At 42.4% G+C, this 20,372-nt stretch overlaps 2 protein-coding genes and 1 non-coding gene across 10 annotated transcripts; 2 read left to right on the forward strand and 1 right to left on the reverse strand.

The window, feature by feature from the left end:
• The first annotated feature begins 1,175 nt into the window (after positions 1–1,175).
• ift70 (intraflagellar transport 70) lies at positions 1,176–15,433 on the forward strand. 5 transcript variants are annotated; one of them, XM_061700004.1, is made up of 19 exons: positions 1,176–1,321; positions 2,345–2,410; positions 2,800–3,009; positions 3,135–3,191; positions 5,287–5,422; positions 5,512–5,616; positions 7,682–7,810; positions 8,050–8,111; positions 8,734–8,886; positions 8,962–9,027; positions 9,144–9,197; positions 9,278–9,343; positions 11,103–11,179; positions 11,355–11,562; positions 12,240–12,311; positions 12,397–12,500; positions 12,584–12,662; positions 12,781–12,910; positions 13,891–15,433. In XM_061700004.1, the coding sequence occupies exons 1-19, from the start codon at positions 1,226–1,228 to the stop codon at positions 14,025–14,027; spliced, it is 2,007 nt and encodes a 668-aa protein (XP_061555988.1). In that variant the 5' UTR covers positions 1,176–1,225; the 3' UTR covers positions 14,028–15,433. The 5 variants fall into 5 exon arrangements, with proteins under 5 accessions (XP_061555988.1, XP_061555989.1, XP_061555990.1 ...); XM_061700005.1 differs by having other exon boundaries at positions 8,050–8,099; XM_061700006.1 differs by having other exon boundaries at positions 1,176–1,288.
• c16h16orf89 (chromosome 16 C16orf89 homolog) lies at positions 14,055–20,365 on the reverse strand. 4 transcript variants are annotated; one of them, XM_061700010.1, is made up of 8 exons: positions 20,118–20,365; positions 19,052–19,204; positions 18,391–18,541; positions 16,305–16,422; positions 16,084–16,246; positions 15,715–15,819; positions 15,513–15,602; positions 14,055–14,591 (listed from the first exon to the last, which is right to left on the reverse strand). In XM_061700010.1, exons 1-8 carry the CDS (start codon positions 20,302–20,304, stop codon positions 14,488–14,490), a joined length of 1,071 nt encoding a protein of 356 aa, XP_061555994.1. In that variant the 5' UTR covers positions 20,305–20,365; the 3' UTR covers positions 14,055–14,487. The 4 variants fall into 4 exon arrangements, with proteins under 4 accessions (XP_061555994.1, XP_061555993.1, XP_061555995.1 ...); XM_061700009.1 differs by having other exon boundaries at positions 15,513–15,641; XM_061700011.1 differs by having other exon boundaries at positions 15,513–15,641; positions 19,052–19,275; positions 20,140–20,230.
• Positions 18,636–18,729, forward strand: trnai-uau (transfer RNA isoleucine (anticodon UAU)). The gene is made up of 2 exons: positions 18,636–18,673; positions 18,694–18,729. It is a non-coding gene; the product is annotated as a tRNA-Ile (tRNA).
• Positions 20,366–20,372: the final 7 nt, after the last annotated feature.

A 20,372-nucleotide genomic window follows, 5' to 3' on the forward strand; every position in this document is an offset into this window, starting at 1 on the left:
GCTTTCCGACACGTTTGACACCAGGCAGCGCTCGGCGAAAGAAAACGAGAACACACCCTTCTTCGGACTAAATGTCAAAAACACACAAAGACTGCGGTCAAGTTTGTCCAGCGTTTTGGAGGCCCACAGTGTGCTTTGCGTTGGAGGCGGGGCTCCAGCACCTCTGGCTTGCTTCTTATATTTGTTTTTCTCGGACATCTTTCATAAAATGACTCATTTAAGTCAAAAGAAAAAACAAAAAAACACACGTGTGTGCTTTAGTCACATGATGTACAATACCTTGCAAAAGCTATTGTTTAAATTATTGAACATTTATGCGTGACAATTAGAAACGGGGCAATCGCAGAGTTATTTAGTTGTATTTTTTTAGGTGTGTTGTTTTCATGACCATGTATAACTATGATGAGATCAACTTTATTAGTCCCGGTAATTACAGTAATTACAGTAATTACAATTCGAACTAACCGCCTATAATTAAAGCATCGCTCGATGACCTCCACCAAGGCCAAACTGTGAGCAGAAAGTACAAATCCCAAATTTGTGGTAGTAATTGTTTTAGCAGGTGACTGGCTGTTGCCATTTTGATTCTGCGGTGGAGGGCAGTTCCAGGGGTGGGTGGCAATTGGGGATTTCGGGACAACTCCCAAACGGCGGTCCATTCCGGGCCCACCTGGCCAAGAATCTTTTTTTTTTTTTTTTTTTTTAATAGGATAATTCCTATATAATTTCCAGCACACACAGCCATCTTTTAACAAAACATAATTACAGACTATTATTCAACAAATGCAAGACGATTTATAGGGCAGCCTGATGTCAACAAAGCCGTGCACGAGCGAATCGGTCGCGCGCGCCGTGCACGCCGAGCCGAGAGTCCCGGCAGCCGGCCGCAGTCCCGGTATAGATTACCTGTATAACCTGCAGGCTGCAGCATGTGTTTGTGATTCGTGACGGAATCTTCCTGTTATGAACAGGGTCCTGAATCTCCTCTGCGAAGTGTGAGCGGCGTCTTCATCTACCCAGAAGACATCCTCATTTTGTCCCAGACGACATCCTCATTTTGACGGGAACATAACTCATGATGATGATGAGAATGATGATGATGATGATGATTAGCAGCACCAGGGGGGGGGGGGTCACGAGCAGAGGGGTTATTGAGCGACTGGGTGAACCCATGATGGCAGTGAGGAGGTGGTGCTGTTCTTGGAGAACGAGGAGGAGCAGGAAGATGTGGTGGTCTTATTGGGGGAGAAGGAAGAGAATGGAACAGGAAGCAGCAATAAACAGACCGGTAGATATTCCGTGTGTAACGCTGCCGTACTGGGTAGGCAATTGTATTATGCATGTAGTGTATAAAAGTGATGAGACCTAAAATCACGGTGACCGCTAACTGGTTAGTATTCGGGACTTCGTTACAAGGCAGGAGAAACCCAAAAAAATTCGGTCTTCACTTGACGCACAGGGGGTCTCGCCATTTAAATTCCCGGGCTGAATTTTGGGCCCAGTACATCCGTGGGCACTTCCATTTGCACACTACAATGTATGTTTGTCTTTTTACACATATTCACGATTAGTGTAGGCGTGTGTATTCATCGTTTGTTATTCATAATAAAACTTTACAATTTAGAAGCTTAACTTGCAAACAGAACTGTTGTTTATCTGTTCCTGGCCACTTGTAGCTAGGCAGAATTGATACGGCCATTTCTTAAAAAATTGCTGTAATATATATATATTTTTCCCCCTCACTATATAAATAAATAAATAAAGGTTGTTCTTTTAATCCCTGGCAATAAAGGGTGTGCACTGCTGTTATCTAAAACTATGTAAATAACGAACAGAATATTTAATATCGTAGTTGCTGCATCCTCAAACATGATTGGTTTTCATAAACGCCCGTCAAAACTCTTACTTCCGGTGCGGGAGGTTGCTAGGTAACACAAGTCAGCTTGCTCTGTGCGAGCACGCCAGCTAGCTAACTGGCTAGTTAGCGTCGCTTGTTTTTTGGGAATTTGGCAGATTCGGTCTCATTTGGAGCTGTGAAATCTACACGTTTGGCATCATGATGACGATAAAAGACGGGGAGTATACTGCTACTATCTATAAACTGGTAAGAATACGAAGGTTATGTGACGGGAGTTGTCCTGGATGTGCTTAGCTTAGTTTTAGCTCGGTAGCTTGACGTCAAACTACAGGAACATTCATTGAATTATGTTACTGTTTCTTGCTTGTAAACAGCGATTCACTATTAACATGGCTCAGCAATGAAACAAGAAAAGACCTGTTTGAGTTACAAAATGACTATTAATAAGAAAAACGTGATGTGGCGTCATGTTGATTTGTCTTGTAGATTAAGGACAGCCAGTATGTTGAGGCCATTCACATTCTCAACAGCCAACTTCAAAAGCACACCAGGGTAAGTGTTTGATCATAAGGATGTCCCATCTCTTTCTCACAGCTTCAAATATTAGAGGGGGGGAAAGGAGCACACCCCAATGAAAGTGTTTGATGTTACACTAGAAAATTCTAATTCGCAAGACGAGTCCAATCACTGAATACATTTAATGTAATTTAATAATCATTTAAAGGCGGACTAGTGTTAGGTATGTCTGCCTCGCATTTCTGAGGTACAGGGTTCGAATCTTGGCTCTGCCCTTCCTGTGAGGAGATTGCATGTTCTCCCTGTGCTTGGTATGGGTGTTTTTCTGGGTACTCTGACTTCCTCTCACATTCCCCAAAAATGCAACGATAGTCTATTTAAAGTCTAAAAAAAATGTGGAAATCGTTCCTGTTTTGTGTTTCAAGTCTCGGGCGGCGCTGTCCCTGCTGGGCTTCTGCTACTACCACGTCCAGGACTTCAGCGGCGCGGCCGAGTGCTACGAGCAGCTGACGCAGCTGCACCCCGAGGTGGAGGAGTACCGGCTGTACTACGCTCAGAGTCTGTACAAGGCGGGCGCCTATGCCGAGGCCACCAAGGCTTCCTTCGCCCTGGATACGCCCAGCAGCCAAACCAAGGTCACTTGGTCCACGCAATGATCAAGATGGTGTTCAGTGAATACCCCAAATAGGAGAAAAAGACAACACAGCTGACATTTAAGTGATTTTTCTAAATTGTCCCTCTTCCTCTTTCTTCTCTACAGATGATCAAACTGCAAGCCTCCATCAAATATTTTGAGGAGAATTACTCTGCTGCCAAAGTAACCTCCATCCCAAAAGATGAATTGGTTTTCTTTATTTGTATTTAGTTTTTATTCCTGACTTCTCGTGACTATTGTTGACCGATAGGTTTGTTATCAATTATGACAGTTATTATTGTTGGTAGTTAGTATTACTGACTGGTAGGTAGTATTGGTGACTGATGGTTGGTATTGCTGACTGATTATTGTTGAGGTGTATTATTCTGACTGATACTTATTTATTGGAGACTTTAAACCGATCTAATCGGTTTGATCGTTAGCAGCCGATAATGAGCATTTTATGCTAATCGGCTGATCGGCTTCAATGTCATCGTTCGCCGACATTGATCGGCTCCGCAAAAGACATTAACTCCGTGTCGAAGAAGAAGAGTGTGGTGGACCAGGAAGTAGCAATGATTAGTCAGGGAGAAGTCAGAAAGGCACTAAAGAGGATAAAAAACGGAAAGGCAGTTGGTCCTGACGACATTCCTGTGGAGGTACAGACGCATCCATGAGAGGTGGCTGTGGGGTTTTTGACCAGCTTGTTCAACAGAATTCTAGCGGGTGAGTAGATGCCTGTGGAATGGAGGAAAAGTGTGCTGGTGCCCATTTTTAAGAACAAAGGTGATGGGCAGAGCTGTGGGAACTATCGAGGAATAAAGTTGATGAGCCACACGACGAAGTTATGGGAAAGAGTAGTGGAGGCGAGACTCAGGACAGAAGTGAGTATTTGCGAGCAACAATATGGTTTCATGCCTAAAAAGAGTACCACAGATGCATTGTTTGCCCTGAGGGTGTTGATGGAGGAAGTACAGAGAAGGTCAGAAGGAGCAACATTGTGATCTAGAGATCTAGATCTTTGTAGATCTAGAGAAAGCCTATGACAGAGTTCTCAGAGAGGAACTGTGGTACTGCATGCGGACGTCTGGAGTGGCAGAGAAGTATGTTAGAATAGTACAGTACATGTATGAGGGCAGAAGGTTGCTACAGGGATTAGATAAGAGTTCTCGATAACCAGAGGTCTGTTGTTTAAATCTAATGAGATCTACCAAAAACAAAACAAAGGACAGATGAACATCTGCAGTGAGCGGGTAGTGACAATGCATATAGCTTGGGGTTTCCGTTATCGTTAATTTAAACCCAAATATGCACTAATCTGTATCTGTCCGGTCCGCACGGGGGACGGGTGGATTTGGCGGAAGGAGGAGGAAGGAAAAGAAAAAAAAAAGTTCCCAGGCAGGGCGGCGACGTGTGCCGCCCGCTTCCTTCCCAAAGGACCTTGCCCGTGAGCTGCCCAGAAACCCAAAAGGGTAGCTCGGCGCGCTGGGAGGGTGCCCTGAGGCGGGGAAGGGTCCGATGTGTCCTCGCCACCTCGTGGCTGAGCCAGTCTTCGGCAAGTTGGTCAAACGAGTGCCAGCACTCAACAAAGGGAGCTCCAGCCTTTATGCCCAGCCAAAAAGGGGTGGTCCCCCCCCACAGGGAAGATTGACCGCCTCTTAATGTTACTTTTCCAACCTAGGATTATTTTGTGGTTTAAAACCAGTGGGATAAAATATTAATTGTTGGATTTAAGATAACGAGACCATTTTTTTTTAGCTTTGCATTGTCACTCGCAGATCCTCTTTAATCCCTGGAACGAATGTTTCAATTGTATGTGGTTGTTGAGAACAGTATATTATTTGCAATGTGGCATTTGTGTTGAAAGGTGAAACGTCTCATCCGGTTTAGCTGACAAACAGATTTGACATCAGACATTCAAATTGGCAGAAATACAATCACTGGAGGCGCTATTGAGATGGTAACACTAAGGCGTTCATGCAAAGTTCTTAAACTATAATATAACGTTCAAATCCAGTGAAGATTGTGATTAGTTCCTCCAGAGTTGCAGTAGCTCGCCGCCACCTGTGGGTGTTGCTAGTCCTCCAGGCATTGTCCCAGACAGGAGGAACAAAGGGTTGGCGGGGGTCATCTGTAACGGCGTGTCCGTTGCATTAGTATTACTTACTGATGGTTATTATTGCTGACTAATAGTATTGGTGAGTGACTCGCAGTTATTGCTATCTGATAGTATTGCCGACTGACTTTTATTATTGCTGACTGTCGTGCGTGGGTGCAGTCTCTGGTGGAGCAGCTTCCCCCGGAGGACACTGACTACGTGTACAACATGGGCTGCCTGCTCTACCAGGATGCCAAGTACGAGGACGCCTGCAAGAAGTTCACATCGGCCATGCAGGTGCTGGGATATGTGCCTGGTAAGTACACAAACACACTCAAACATAAATCACTACCGAAAAAAAAAAAGAAGAAAAAAACTTTTTTTTTTTTTTGTTCTCTGTGCCAGCTCTGTCATACAATATCGCGCTATGCTACTACAGGCTCAGCAACTACGCGCAGGCCCTCAAATACATCGGTGAGATCATCGAGCGAGGCATCCGGGAGCATCCAGGTATCTGACTTGATCGTGATGTCAAATTGCCATTACGGGCCACATGGTAGTTATGGTTATGGCCCAGCTAAAACGGCCCTGCTAAAACATCATGGGCAAGACCAAAGAACTTTCTAAGGACATCAGGGACAAAATTGTAGACCTGCACAAGGCTGGAATGGGTTACAAGACCATTGGCAAGAGGCTGAGTGAAAAGGAGACACCTAATTAGAATAAAATTAGAATTAGAATAATGAGAATAAAATGACTGTCAATCTCCTGCCATCTGGGGCTCCTTGCAAGATTTCACCTTGTGGGGTACTTTTGTGGGGTATCAATGATCATGAGAAAGGTTGGGCATCAGTCCAGAACTACATGGAAGGAACTTGTTAATGATTCTCAAGACAGCTGGGACCACAGTCATCAGGAAAACCATTGGTAACACGCTACGCCGTGTCATTAAAATCCTACAGCACCTGCAAGGTTACCAGTAATGTGGTAATGCTGATACAATGACAATTGTGCAAATGATGCAGAGTCATCGAGCAATTTAAAGCAGTTTGAAATGACTAATCTGGAACAGTGACAACAATTGTGCAAATGGTGCAGAGAGTTCTCAAGCACGAGTGCCCCGTATTGGTCAACAACAGATACGCAAATAGTGCACAGTGACGAGACTACGACAGTGAGTGCGTGAATAACGTAGAAGTGTCCCGACATAGATGTGCAAAATTGGCAGCATGTTACAATTGAATTGTAAGGTAACTGTTGAAGAAGTTAATGGCAAGAAGGAAGAAGCTGCTAGAATGTCTGCTGCCCTGGTGGAAGCCTTCAACCTCAAGGCTGCCATCGAGTACCAGCTGAAAAACTGTAAGAGATCGGGTTGCAAGAAGCTACACACAGTTCCAGAGAGCTATTGAAGATCTGTGTGAAGACTGGAGCAAGCTGGTCCGTGCAGACTTTGAGGCAGGATGGGGACACAAGGTCTGGGCCCGCCCCTTTGTGATCTTTTGTTGTTGGAAGATGCGTCTCACACCCTGTTCATGGATTGTCAACGCAGAATGGGGAGTCAGAGGTGTGATGGTGGTTGGTGGTGCGGCTAGGTGGGTGTGGGATGTGAAAGTGTCCTTTTGAAATCTGCTGTGTTGAAGTCGTCATCTAGTCCTTTATTGTTCTCCGCTTGAGGGGATGGTCGCTTGTAGTTTGTTAGGGATTGTCATCCACGCCAGACTGATTCAGATTTGTTAGCAGTAAACAGTTTTTCCACCTTTTCTGCATAATTTCTCTTTGCGAGGTTAATTTCTTTTGTCAGCTGGTTTATAGCCCGATTGTAGAGGGTTCTGTCCTCATTTTGATCGGCGTCCTCTTTAGCCGAGCGAAGTTGCTGAAGTTTAGCAGTGGCTAAGTTGTTATTGAACGTGTGAAATGTCTTTGTTGGTACACACACATCCCTCCAGTATTCAGACCTCCTTACATTCTTCACTCTTTGTTATATTGCACCCATTTGTTAAAATCATTCAAGTTTATTCTTTTCCTCATTAATGTACACACAGCACCCCATATTGACAGAAAAATAATGGAATTGTTGAAATCTTTGCATATTTTTTTTGCTTGGTGTGCTCTAGAATTATCCCAAAACCACTCGCCCAATGTTCGAGGTGATGGAGTTAACCACTTTCACGTTTTACTAGCCGCTAGAAGAGCTTATAATAGTTTTTCTTCCTTCCTTCAAATCAATAGTTGATTTTGACCAAAATGCGGACTCTCAAAATTCAACGGTAGATGGTTTTTGTATTTCCCTCCAGTTTGGTGTCAATGTGGGGCATCCCCAAAATACGTGAAAATGATTTGTCTCACTCGAACCACATTGTCTCCAGCAGGACACAGGGGCATTTTTAAACTCTCCGTGGAATGGAGTGCTAAAATATCTTACAACATGTTTCCAGCAGCGTTCCCTCCTGATCACTGAAGTAGTTGAAGACCATCGGAAGCTCCAAATTTCTCCCCACGCTTCGTCTCGGACAAATGTATCCCTTGTAAGAGGGTCCCTCGATCCTAAAAAGTTGTGCCTCTCCCATTGCGGCAGAGCTGAGCGTCGGCCTGACGACGGAGGGCATCGACGTGCGCAGCGTGGGCAACACGCTGGTGCTGCATCAGACTGCCCTGGTGGAAGCCTTCAACCTCAAGGCTGCCATCGAGTACCAGCTGAAGAACTGTAAGAGATCGGGTTGCAAGAAACTACACACGAACATCGCCAACGTAAAACTTTGATTGACAGATGGAAGCCATATTACATGCATAGCAGGATTCTTTCCACAATAGCCTTTCACTTTTCTATAGAAAGCAGCTTTATTACACCTTTTAATATTCTAAAATATTGTAGTATCCGCTTCGGTTTTTTGTAATTGCAATGTGAATAAAAGATGAATTGATTATTCAAATCTCCATTGGCAGTAAAAGGAGCTCAGGAGGCTTTGACGGACATGCCGCCGAGATCAGAGGAGGTAACCGAGAATGTGCGTGCGTGTGCGTCTGTCAGTCTGTCGGTCCCGCTTCTCCTGTTGTGAGAACGTCTCGTGTCCTCTCGTGGCATTTATTACAAAACACACGCGGACTTCAACAGTGTAAATTGTAATAATGTTGTGCCATACATTTGCCCTAACACAATGGTTTATTACTGACAACTTGCATAATATATAAACACCATTGATACAGTAGACCACAACATACTGCTGAGCACGTTGGAAGTCCCTAAATGGTTCAGGACCTACCTGGAGGAAAGGAATGTTTATTTGGGAAACATTAGAATTTTTCAATCTCATCGAATGGCAATGAGACACGGGGTCAGTTCTTGGACCGCTCGTGTTCAGCCTGTGACCAACGTGCATGGGCACATACGCTCATGCAATATAGGTGTCATACAAGTCGTGTCATTATTTTTGCCACTTTTTCACGACAACCACCAACTTGCACATCCGAAATAAACACGACGGTGCCAAAGTCCAGCACAGTTCGAATGGCTTCGTGTGAGTAACACATGATACGCACTTCCAGAAGTATAACCCCAAAACACAAAAAATGAAAATATAAGAGTGTCTGTTTCAGTGAAGTCTGTTGTCGTGATGATGTGACACACAGGAGTTGGACACGGTGACACTGCACAACCAGGCTCTGCTTAACATGGACACCAAGCCCTCGCAAGGCTTTGAGAAGTTGGCCTTCCTGCTGCAGCAGCCGTCCTTCCCGCCCGTCACCTTTGGTAACTTGCTGCTGCTCTACTGCAAACATGAGGTATATTATCAACAGTTCACGTGCCCAGACTTCGGACTATTTGTTGGATACAACCTTACGCTTGTTTCTTGGCAGTATTTTGATTTGGCAGCTGACGTCCTGGCAGAAAATGCACACCTCACCTACAAATTGCTTTCTCCAGTGAGTTGTACTCAACTTAATGTGTCATCTTTGGTGTTCTGGTTTGAAACATCCTTAAGCATTGTGAAGGTTGTCCGCTGAAGGAAACATAAGTGTGTTTTTGCTTGCCTTTTTAGTATGAGTACGAGTTTCTTGATGCCTTGCTGACCTGCCAGACGGCACCAGAGGAGGTAGAATAAGAATCAGATGCATTGTGGTGGTATTATTATGACATCAGTAAGACCAGGTGTCTTTTTGTTTGTGTGTTCAGGCATTCAGGAAATTTGATGACATGATCGGCAAAATGACAGAGAAGTTGCGCAAGCTGGCCAAGCAGGTCGTCCACCTACTTTTCTTCCGTTGTGGGCTTTCAAGACACCTCCCTTGCCTCCCTTTTTCTCTTTATGAGTGTTTCTGGCTAAAAAGGGGGTAAACCATTTTATCTCAATCAGAAGAGCTGATCTGCAGCCATATAGTCCAATAGCAACTCTGGTGTTCACTATTGAATCTTTTTACAATCGATTACCCTATAATTCGTCAAGTACTCGAGTAATCCCCCCTCCCCCTCCGGACTTTTATCCTTAAACTGCACATGCTGGTACGGAGTCAGGACACAGTACCAACATGGACACTGGCCAGTTGGTTCTGGGCTGCGCAAATATGCTTTTAGTCAGATTTTTTATTGCCTCGAGGCAGACATTTTTGCTTCGACCGATTTGTGCGGTCGACTTAGCCGAGTTAGCCAATTGTATTTTTTTCACAGCCCTACCTGCTATGAGTTATTACAAAATACAGTGGAACCTCGATTTAACGGACTAATGGGGGGGTGTCGTCTGTTACAGCCGATCGTCGTTGATATTCAAGCCCTTTTTTTTGTGGCATTATGCACCCATATTGCTGTACAGTACAACATTACTGTTTTGTTTTGTATTGTTTTTTTTTTCTCGTGGCCTTAAACGCCCAGTACAGTACAAAGTGATTGTAAATAAATATAAAAAAGCTTGAAAATGTTTGAAAAGTTTTAAATTGCATCCAAACGTACTACGCTGATGTGCTCGGTCATGGTGACAATCATGTCGCTCTCGTGAGCCGCCAGGAATGAGTGTGCTTCCTATTTCCAAATCCGTTAAGATTAAACGCATAGAGCAGGGGGCCAAAACTCAAAGCGCACTTTTAGGTTGTGGGCCGAACAAGCCCAAAAAAATTTTTAACATGAATATTTATTGAATCAGATGGGATACACTATTATTCCAAAAAAATATGTTGTTGGATATTGAGTGTTCCCTCCGTGCCTGCTTAGGTTTTCTCCGGGTACTCCCGTTTCCTCCCACATCCCAAAAGCATGCATGGTAGGTTGATTGAAGACTCTAATCTGCGCATGCTCTGTCTTGACGTAAATGCGAGGTGATGTCATCGTTTACCAGAGCTCTATGCGGCAATAGATACAACAGAACTCCTGACATCATGGCCGCCGCATTCGATGCAATGCCTGGAAATGTCGCCACATTCAACATGGTCGACATGGGCATGTACAGTATGTTGGCTGGATCTAGTTATTGTTTACATGTGACCCGAAATATGTGTGTCCCAGTCTCTGGCTATATTGTGCCACAGCGCCAGTAAACAGCAGCGGCCAATTCTGGAACTAACACTTTGTCAACGGCGAATTAAGTGACAACTGGAAACTAATTTTGGACCCATGTACTGTCCAGACGGTCCCTTACTTCAGATATCCGTTAAATCGAAGTTCCGCTGTATTAATAAGAGAGGGATGGCAAAAGTTCAAATGTAACGGTCTCAAGCCCAGAGTCTGCAGCAGGTTTGGTGCCCGGTGAAGACTGAACATGGTCTTTTTGCGTTCCTCTCCTTCGCCTCCACGTGTGACAGCCGCCCCTGACTTTTATAATTGTATTCAATCATTGTACTCTTCATACATGCTTACCTAAATACAGTGCACGGATTACATTTCGGATTCGCAAAATAAAGTGGCAACAACAACAACAACACAATCACTTTATGTATTACATTACAAAGCGTATTTCATCTTTTTGTGTATATATGAGACTTATTTCATTGTGTTTGCTGAACGTTTGCAGCTGCAAGAGGCCAAGACGGCTCGAGACGATGACGGGCAGAAGAAAGCCCTCCAGGAGTATGACACCATGCAGGAGAAGTGAGAACACACGTGCACACGGCTGGAATATTTCTAGTCGTGTTCATTTCTATTGTTCAACTTGGCTCTTATCATTCATCCTTGATGTCGTCTATGCTGTGTTCAGAAAAGGCATTCTTGCAATAAATGCCTCCATCTCATTCTCCACCTTTCTTCTTCTACGTCTTCCGCACAGGTACATCGTGGTCCTGATGGCCCAAGCCAAGATCTACTGGAATCGTGAAAACTTTGCGATGGTGGAGAAGATCTTCCACAAGTCCATGGAGGTGTGCAATGAGGACGACACGTGGAAGCTGAACGTGGCCCATGTGCTCTTCATGCAGAACAAGTACAAGGAGGCCATCAGCTTGTACGAGCCCATCGTCAAGAAGCACTACGACGACGTGAGTGACGCCACCAGGCGCGTGAAGGACGAGGTTAAAGCTTATTATTAAAGTGCGTTGTTAGGTCATTTGACGCTTTAACCTTTGTGCACAGGTGGAGCAGTGTAGCGTGCAGGATTGCCTGTGCACGTACAAAACGCCGGTAAAAATAGAGAAAGTAGCTTTGCCTTGCCTTTTTTTATTATATTATATATTTTATTATTATTTTCAATTTTTTTCTTTTACAATGCGTGAAACTTTTCTTGTTTTTGTGTGTGTGTTTTTGTTTGCAGTGCATTATGATTAATTGCAACTGTCAGAAGGAGGAAATTTGTCATTATGAACGTTGGAAGGGTCAGTAGTGGTTAGTTCGGAGCTCGCCTTAGCTTATTTTCAGTTTAAAAGAATAAAAGGCAATTTAAAATATCCGCCGAATAGAAGAGTCTATATACATAGTGTGCATACTTGAAAAACATTAAAAAAAAAAAAAAAAAAATACAAACTAGATTTCGACCATTTAAACCAAGCACTGAACAGAACAACAGGAAAGCAAATTTCAATAAAAAGAACAGTTAAAAAGAAAAATTAAACAGAAATAAACAAAATCCAGAAATGGAATATAAACACATTTAAAAAAAAAAAATAAAATCATTCAAAACTTTAAAATCAAAATCAAATATTTGTTGATCTTGATGTAGATCTTGAATGTGAGCGCTGTGGTCCTGGCCAACTTGTGCGTGTCCTACATCATGAACAGCCAAAATGAAGAGGTAACTTGTATTATTTGCATACCTTAAATCACTGGATAGCGCGACTGTGACTATTCAGCACTGATGGAGTGAAAACGTCTTGCAGGCCGAGGAGCTAATGAGGAAGATCGAGAAGGAGGAGGAGCAGATCTCCTATGACGACCCAGACAAGAAAGTCTTCCACCTGTGCATCGTCAACCTGGTCATCGGGTGACTTTTAACACCTCTCAATCATCCGGAAAAAAAACAATATCTATTTTTTACATGTGTATGTATATTTTTTTGGTCCTCAGCACGTTGTACTGCGCCAAGGGCAACTACAATTTTGGCATCTCTCGTGTCATTAAGAGCCTGGAGCCTTACAACAAGAAGGTAACTGCTCTTTATTAATTGAGCTAGGCCAACTTTATATTTATACCTCGTACTACGTGTGTGTGTGTGTGTGTGTTTCGTGTGTGTGTGTGTGTGTGTGCGCGCGCGCTTTGTGTAGCTGGGCACGGACACGTGGTTTTACGCCAAGCGCTGTTTCCTGTCCCTGCTGGAGAACATGTCCAAGCACATCATCACACTGAAGGGGGTGGTGGTCCAGGAGTGCATTCAGTTCTTGGAGAACTGTGAAGGTGATGCGGAAGCGCACAGACACACACACACACTGGTAGCGCTGGACCATGTATGATGTCGTCTTGGCATAATGGGGAGCTGTTTTTGGTTGTTGTTGCTCACAGGATACTACCCTCAAAATACTGGCATTACATTCCCCCCCTTGTTGCCACCCATTCAGTCCACACTACAGTAGTAGCCAGCCTACAATCACAAAAACATGAGGAAAATTGATTGATCATTTTTATTTGGTTGTTGCACCGTATTAGCAAACAACACAATACAACGGGGCCCTTCATTTCAATACGCAAAGGCGTATGGCCAAGAAGCAAAGCAAACTTGTTTCGCCCCATCCTATACATCACGAATCATACATCAGCAAAACAAGTTGGATTCCGTTTAAAACTTCCCCAAATTACTAAAACAATAAATAAATAAATATTCTATCCTAATACTTGAATATATACAGTGGGTGCGGAACGTATTCAGACCCCTTTAAATGTTTCACTCTTTGTTACAGTGTAGCCATTTGCTAAAATCATTTCAGTTACATTTTTTCCTCACTAATGTACACGCAGCACCCCATATTGACAAACAAAAAACGGAATTGTTGCCTTAATGTGGCTAAGGCATGCACACCAGAAAGAGCAGCACAATATCCACTGAATTGAAGCAAAAAATGTGGCAAAAATTGTTTAACGCTTTACGTTATATTTAATTATGTCCTTACTGTATGTTTTTTCTCATTAAAAACATTACAAACCTTTTTTTGGGGTGGGGGTGGGGGGCTGGTACAAATGAATGACATTTCCAATCATTTCAAGTTTTTGGGAGTGACGACCTTTTCCAAAATCCATCCTGAAATTTGACCTGAAAGGCTATATCACAAACTTTGTGTGAGTAGCGTATTTCCTGACTGATCATCAAAATGTCAAATGATCCACCTGGGACCAATTCAAAATGCTTTTTTTTTTTTTTTCTCCTGGGGGTGGGGTCTCAGAGTACGGACGGGAGGTGCCCGCCATCATCGAGCAGCCGCTGGAGGAATCTCCCGTCCAAATGGGCAAGAACACGGTCACCTACGAGGCCCGGCTACTCAAGGCCCTCTTCTACAAAGTCACCAGCTGGAATGAGTGAAGACCCAACCAAAGACAACACCACAGACTCTTTTAGTGGACTACTTCCTTTTATTTGGAACAAAGAACAAAAGTCAAGGAAAAAAATGTGGCAAGGTTTTGCGGGCCAAAATAAGTGTTGGATGTGCCCCCGCTGGCCTTGAGTTTGACACCCTTAACCTAGCTGTTATTTATATAACGTGTTTGTTGGTATGTTAGCAAGCTGGTCCACAAAGAACACATACAGTAAAGTGCCGGTGGGCATCCAGGAACAGTTTCGATGAAAAAGGCCTTGGCCGAGCTCTTGCTCTACTGAGGGGACGTTCTAGACTTAAAAAGTGTTGGTTGTCATTCTTGTGGATTTAGAGTTCAAGCTTTATTTATATATTAAAAAAAAAAAAAAAAAAAAGCAGGCAGGAATAAAGTTTCCATTTTGGAGCCACGGTGGGTGGGTTCGTGTGGAGTAGGGGAAAAGGGGGACTTCACGAAAGGGGTCTCTTGGTTATGTCCTGCTCCGTCAGGTAGAAGTTTAAATATCCTCCCAGGGCGCCCACCGCCACAGCCGTCATGTGACTGGAGCAGCCATCTTAAAACAAGAAACGTACATTATGGGATACAATGGATGACAATATCCACTCGCAAACCACCTTAAATTGTATATGTACAGAATAAGTCAAGGACCATTACAAAAAAAAAAAAAACAGTCAGGAACAAGCCAAGAACTATGTCAAAGAACACTCTAGAAATTGCCATGAACCACATCTAAAAGAGTCAAAGCACATGTTAAGAACCAGTCAAAAACTAGTTAAAAAGAAAAACACTTCAGAACTAGTCCGAAAAACAGTAAAAAGTCAACAACTATGTCAAAGAATCTTCAGGAACAAGTAAACTAGATCCAACAAACAGTTTCAAGAACTTGTCAAAGAACTATGTCAAGAAACGCCAAGAACAAGTCAAGAACCAGGTCCAAAATTAAAATCAAGAACCACATAAAAACCCTAGTTAAGAAACAGTCTAGAACTACATGAAGATACAGTCAAGCGCCAATGAATTACAGGTCAAGCATTAGTCAAGAAGCACATCTAAGAACAAAAGTCAAGTCAAAACTGTCGACATGGTTCTTGATAGTTTTTTACTTGTATTTGTCGTGGATCTGGACTGGTTGTCTTTTTGACTGTGTGTTAACTGTTTTTCCTTGTTTTTGCCAGAGTTTTTGGAGTGGTTCTTGACTGGTTCAGGACTGCTTCTTAACTTGGAGTTTGACTGGTTCTTGACAGTTCTGTCCTTGTTTCTGGCATGGTTCTTCACTGTTTTTTTTGACTGGTTGTTCATGTTTTGTTCATTGTTTTTGTATGACAGACTAGCAACAACTCCAGTTCAGTTGTTTTCAGTTTTTGTTCCTGAATAAATTTGTATCGACTTTCAAAAGCACTTTTGTGTCATTTGACTTGTGCCCCCACATTGGCACCTGATACTAACAATCATCCGTCATGAAGTGTGAACCCACCAGGAAGAATCTTCTCCCTCCTCTTGACGCGGTGATGAGGCTGCAGTTGCTCCAGCAGCTCGTCTCCGATCATCTGCGAGATGATGCTCCCTGACCACAACAGCAGAACACATCTCACATGTCCAATCCCTGAAAAGATGCTTCACCTTCAACAATAGCACACTTCATAAGGTAGACATTAAGTGGCTCTTCCAAACTTAACGGTCACGGCCAAAGCAGCCGAGCTCGGTGTCCTGCAGTCGGAGGACGTGCTGCAGCCAATCGGCTTTGTAGAAGTCGGAGAAGCCAGCCAATCCGCAGATGAGGACTGTCAACACAAACGTGAAGTTTCTGGTTAGTTTTGGGTCATAATTCCCTGGTGACGTTGTCTAGCCTACTTGTGTTCATCCCAAAGTGTTTGATGGGCTGGTTCTTCCATTACAATGACCAACTAAGACTTGAAGGATCTAGTGACGAGATCCAACCTCTGACCGATTCATTGATTGATCAAGAGCTGCGCAGCGTCCCAATACTTTTGTCCGTTCTTTTCTTAAGGCCAGGTGTCAAAAGCGAGCATGCAGTGAGCACTGACTGTTCTCGATGAAGATGTCTGCCGTCTGCTCGCTGAGTCCGTCCGTGCCGATGTTCTGGTTGGTCTTCATCATGTTGGAGCAGAAGATCTTCTGGTAGCTGCGCTCCGTCATGTTGGCACGGGACGCTCGCGTGTCGCCCTTCAGCAGGTTCGAGCACCCTTTCTAACACGCACAAAACCACACATTAGCTTCTCAACAAGGTTCCCCTCGTTTTCCTCACCATCTTCCCGATCATGAAGTAGAGCAGCTGGTGGGACAGCGAGTAGTGCGGACAACCGAACTGGGTCATGGTGTCGCGGCACGGCTTGGTCACGATGCACGGCGTCCCCTTCTGTTTCCTACAATGAAAAATCATCGTCATTGGTCGTAAGTAAAAAAAAAATGACAAATGCTTTGTTAAAACTGGAATTTCATGGGGGGGAGGGGGGGGGGAATTGTCATTTATTTTATTTTATGAGAAGAAAACACACAAAAAAGATGTAATATGAGAAAATTCTGTGAGAATACATTTGTAATTTTATGTGTATAAAGTTGTCATTTTTTAAATATCAGGGTCTGTCTTTTATGAGACGAATGTCATAATATATGCGGAGAAAAGTCTAAAAAAAAAAAAAAAAAAAATCCCATTTCGCGACAATAAAGGTATAATTTCTCGGAGAAAAATTCGAGTTCCAGTAAGAACAATTTAGTCCAATTTTATAGACAACAGTCATACTTCACAGGATATTTCAATTTTATTTTACATGAACAAAAGTTAAATTCTGCAAGAATATTTTTTTTTTTATTTTATGAGACGAAAGTTGTCATTTTTACAAGACGAGGTCTTAATTTTATGATACTAAACACATAATTTTTGCAGAAATATGTAATTAAAAAATATTTTATGACAAAGTTATTTTTATAAGAAAAAAGTAGTCGTATTGTGAGAAAAATATGTAACTTTCCAAAAGTGAAATTGTCATTTTTACGTGATATAAAATTTTAATTTTGAAGACTTTTCTCTTAAAATTAAAATCGACCAAAGTAATACTTTGCAGGATTTTTTTTCAATTTTATTCGGAAAAATAACAGTTTCATTTTTTTGGAGACATTTTAAGAAAATCTAATTTGACGACGTCTCCTCATTTTAGGAGTCAATTGTTTTTATCTCACACAAGTATATAATTTTCGGCGACTACTTTACTTTTTACTTTTGTATATCTCAGAGTTTCTACATGTTTACTTTTAGGGGTAATATGCAGCTTTCAAAGTGGCAGCAAGATTTGAATGTACAGTAGTTCTACCTTGAGTCCCCCTTTTTTTTTTTTTTTTTTTTTTTTGAATGAGGAACTAAAACAAATACAGGCCTTTCGTCCTTAACGTGCAAACAAAAACACGCAACAAAATATGACGGGAACGATGGTGAATGATCGTAAAGTGTTTTAACGAAAGTATTAACAAAGAACATATTCGCTCCCATTCATGGAGTGTCCCTGAACACACCTCACGCACGTAAACATGAACGGCGGCCGCACTGAATCGGTTGCAAAGTACAGCGTTCATCCGCCAACATATGAAGACTCGTACTGTAATTTGTGTGTTCAGATGGGATTTGAAGTAGAGAGCTGTCCAACTCCTTTTTTTTTTTAACTTGTTGCTAACCGCAGTTAATAATCCGGCCAAGAAACTTTATTGGCACTCTTTGCAAGAGTCTGCTGTGATTTTTCAAAAAATCATTTTAATAATATTTGACTGTCAGGTCACACAGTTGTAAGATACAGTATATGACAAAAAGTGTTTTTTTTTTTTTTTTTTTTTTTAAGACCCGCGTACTTCCCTTTATGTACAGGAGTCGAATCAGCTTTTTTTTTTTTTTTTTTTACACAGGTATCTGTGCCGCTGCTGTAATTTTATGAGAAAGATGTTGTAATTCTTATGAGAAAAAAGTTGTAATATAACCAGAAAAAATAAGTTATATCATGAGATTATAATTGTCATTTTTAAGACAATTAAGTCATATTTTTTTTTATTTTACAAGATAGAAGTTGTATTATTAGAAAAAGAGTTGATTTTCTAAGAGGGAAAATTGCAATCTTACAAGGTAAAATGTGTTATTTCCTGAGAATATTCTGATGAAAATACATTTTTGACAGTCAACTTTTTACTTTTGTACATTTCAGATTCTGTACGTTTACTCAACTACAGCAGTTAAAGCAATATATGTTTTTTTTTTTTTTTACTTTTACCCAAGTATCTGTACTTGTACTTAAGCACAGCATTGAGCCCTTTTGCCAGCTATGCCAAGTGTCTCCACGGCAACACCCTACCAGGTTCCCAGCAGCAGCGTGAGGCACTTGTCGCTGAGATGCTCATCGTAGCACTCGCTGCCGGTGGTGGCGGCGTACACCAGGCTGGGATCAGTGCTGCTCCGCTCCTCAGAAACCTGCCAGAACTTCCACGACAGAAGAGGCTCGAACTCTTAGGGGATGGGACACAATTCAGGTGAAATTTTTGAATTATTATTATTATTATTATTGCAGTCAAGCCCCGCTACACCTATCCCTGAAAGTGTGCTCCAGTGGCGCAATCGGTTAGCGCGCGGTACTTATAAGACAGTAGCCTGTGGAGTGATGCCGAGGTTGTGAGTTCAAGCCTCACCTGGAGCAGTTTTCTTGACATATTTTGTCAATAACCTGTATGCACTGTACTGTGTTAAAAAATGAAAAATGAAAAAATATCCACTTATGCGCAATTACATTTAATTCAGTGATTCTTTGTTGTACCACTACAGGGAGCCGCACTTTGCAAATCACTGAACGTACGCAATCAATAGGCAACCAGTCAAACCCACGATCTACAGTTTCACTTGCCCGCTGTGCCCATATTCAATTTTTTATTATTATTTAACAGAAAACAAATTGTCACATTACCAGAATAAAAACGTAATTTTACAATGAATGTTTAATACAAATTTGCTGAGGATTTCACCTTGGTAGTACTTGGGGTCATTCTGGCGCAGGGCGGCGATGGCATTGTCGAAGCTGCGATCCAGACGCTTAACCAGACCGACGGCCGCCGTCCTCTGAGCCCAGCTGACCGGGTCCGAGTGAGGCCACGTCCGCACTGCCTCCTTCAGCTCGGCTAACGCAGCCACACAAACGACAGGCAATGCACACATGCATTGAAGTGTACCAAGAGAATAATGTGGTCATCTTAAAAGGAAAAAAAAGTTATAATATTGCCAGAAAAAGTTGCAATCAATATTTTGTGTGTGTATGTGGGTGGGGGGGGGCTTTATTTATATTTATTTATTTACATTTAAAAAAATGTATTATATGAGAATAAAGGTGTGATACCGTATTGCAAGAAAAATATGTTCTAATATCCGCAAAAAATTGCAATATTACTGGAGAAAAGTTGTACTTTTACGAGAAAAAAAAGTTGTAAAAATGGTCTAATATCTGCACAAAGGGTCGTCATTTTAAGACAAAAATCTTGAAATTTGATGTGACTAATGTTGAAATTATACTCAAATTAAACTCATATTACGAGGAAAAAAGTTGTAAGAAAACTTGAACAATACAAGGATACAGTGGTAAAATGAGAAAAAGTGATTTTACAAGGAAAATATTATGTGACAATGAAGTTGTTGTATTACGAGAAACATAAGTTCCAATATCTGTAGGAAAAAGTTGTAATTTTGCAGGTAATACCTGCTGAAAAGGTACTAAAAGTTGAACGTAAAGAATAATTTTAAAAAATTATATTCCCAGAGAAAAACGTAATTCTTAAAGATTTAAACCAGTAATATTATGAGAAAAGTGGTTTACTAGAATTGTACTAAACTACAATTTGTGCATTTCTTAATAAAATTTGTGCTTTCCTTTCTTCTTTTTTTTTTTTAAGCCACACTGACCCAAAAAAAAAAAAAACTACACGGGGGATACATTTGAAATGAAGATAATTCAAATGTTTTTTTCTGTCAGCCAGTGTATGCGGCATGCAGACGGACACTGCGCCACAAACAAACGCGGCCCCTCCACCCAGCACCCACCCTGCAGCATGAGGAAGCCCACCACGCCGTCCAGGTTGATGTGCTCGTGCTGGCGCTCAAGGAACGAGGCGCCCTTGGAGAGGCTGCCCAGCACGTCGTCGATCACCTCCGCCCGCGAGCGGCAGCAGCAACACGCCGCCGACAGCAGCGCCACGAAGGCGCCCAGCCGGAGCCTCGCAGTCCGCATGCTTTGGAGCTCGGATGCTATTAGCTCCGAGGTGACTTGACGCGTCGTCGGTGCCTGCAGGGGGGCGG

Source organism: Phycodurus eques, chromosome 16, assembly GCF_024500275.1.
Source record: "Phycodurus eques isolate BA_2022a chromosome 16, UOR_Pequ_1.1, whole genome shotgun sequence".
In the NCBI taxonomy this organism is placed as follows: Eukaryota; Metazoa; Chordata; class Actinopteri; order Syngnathiformes; family Syngnathidae; genus Phycodurus; species Phycodurus eques.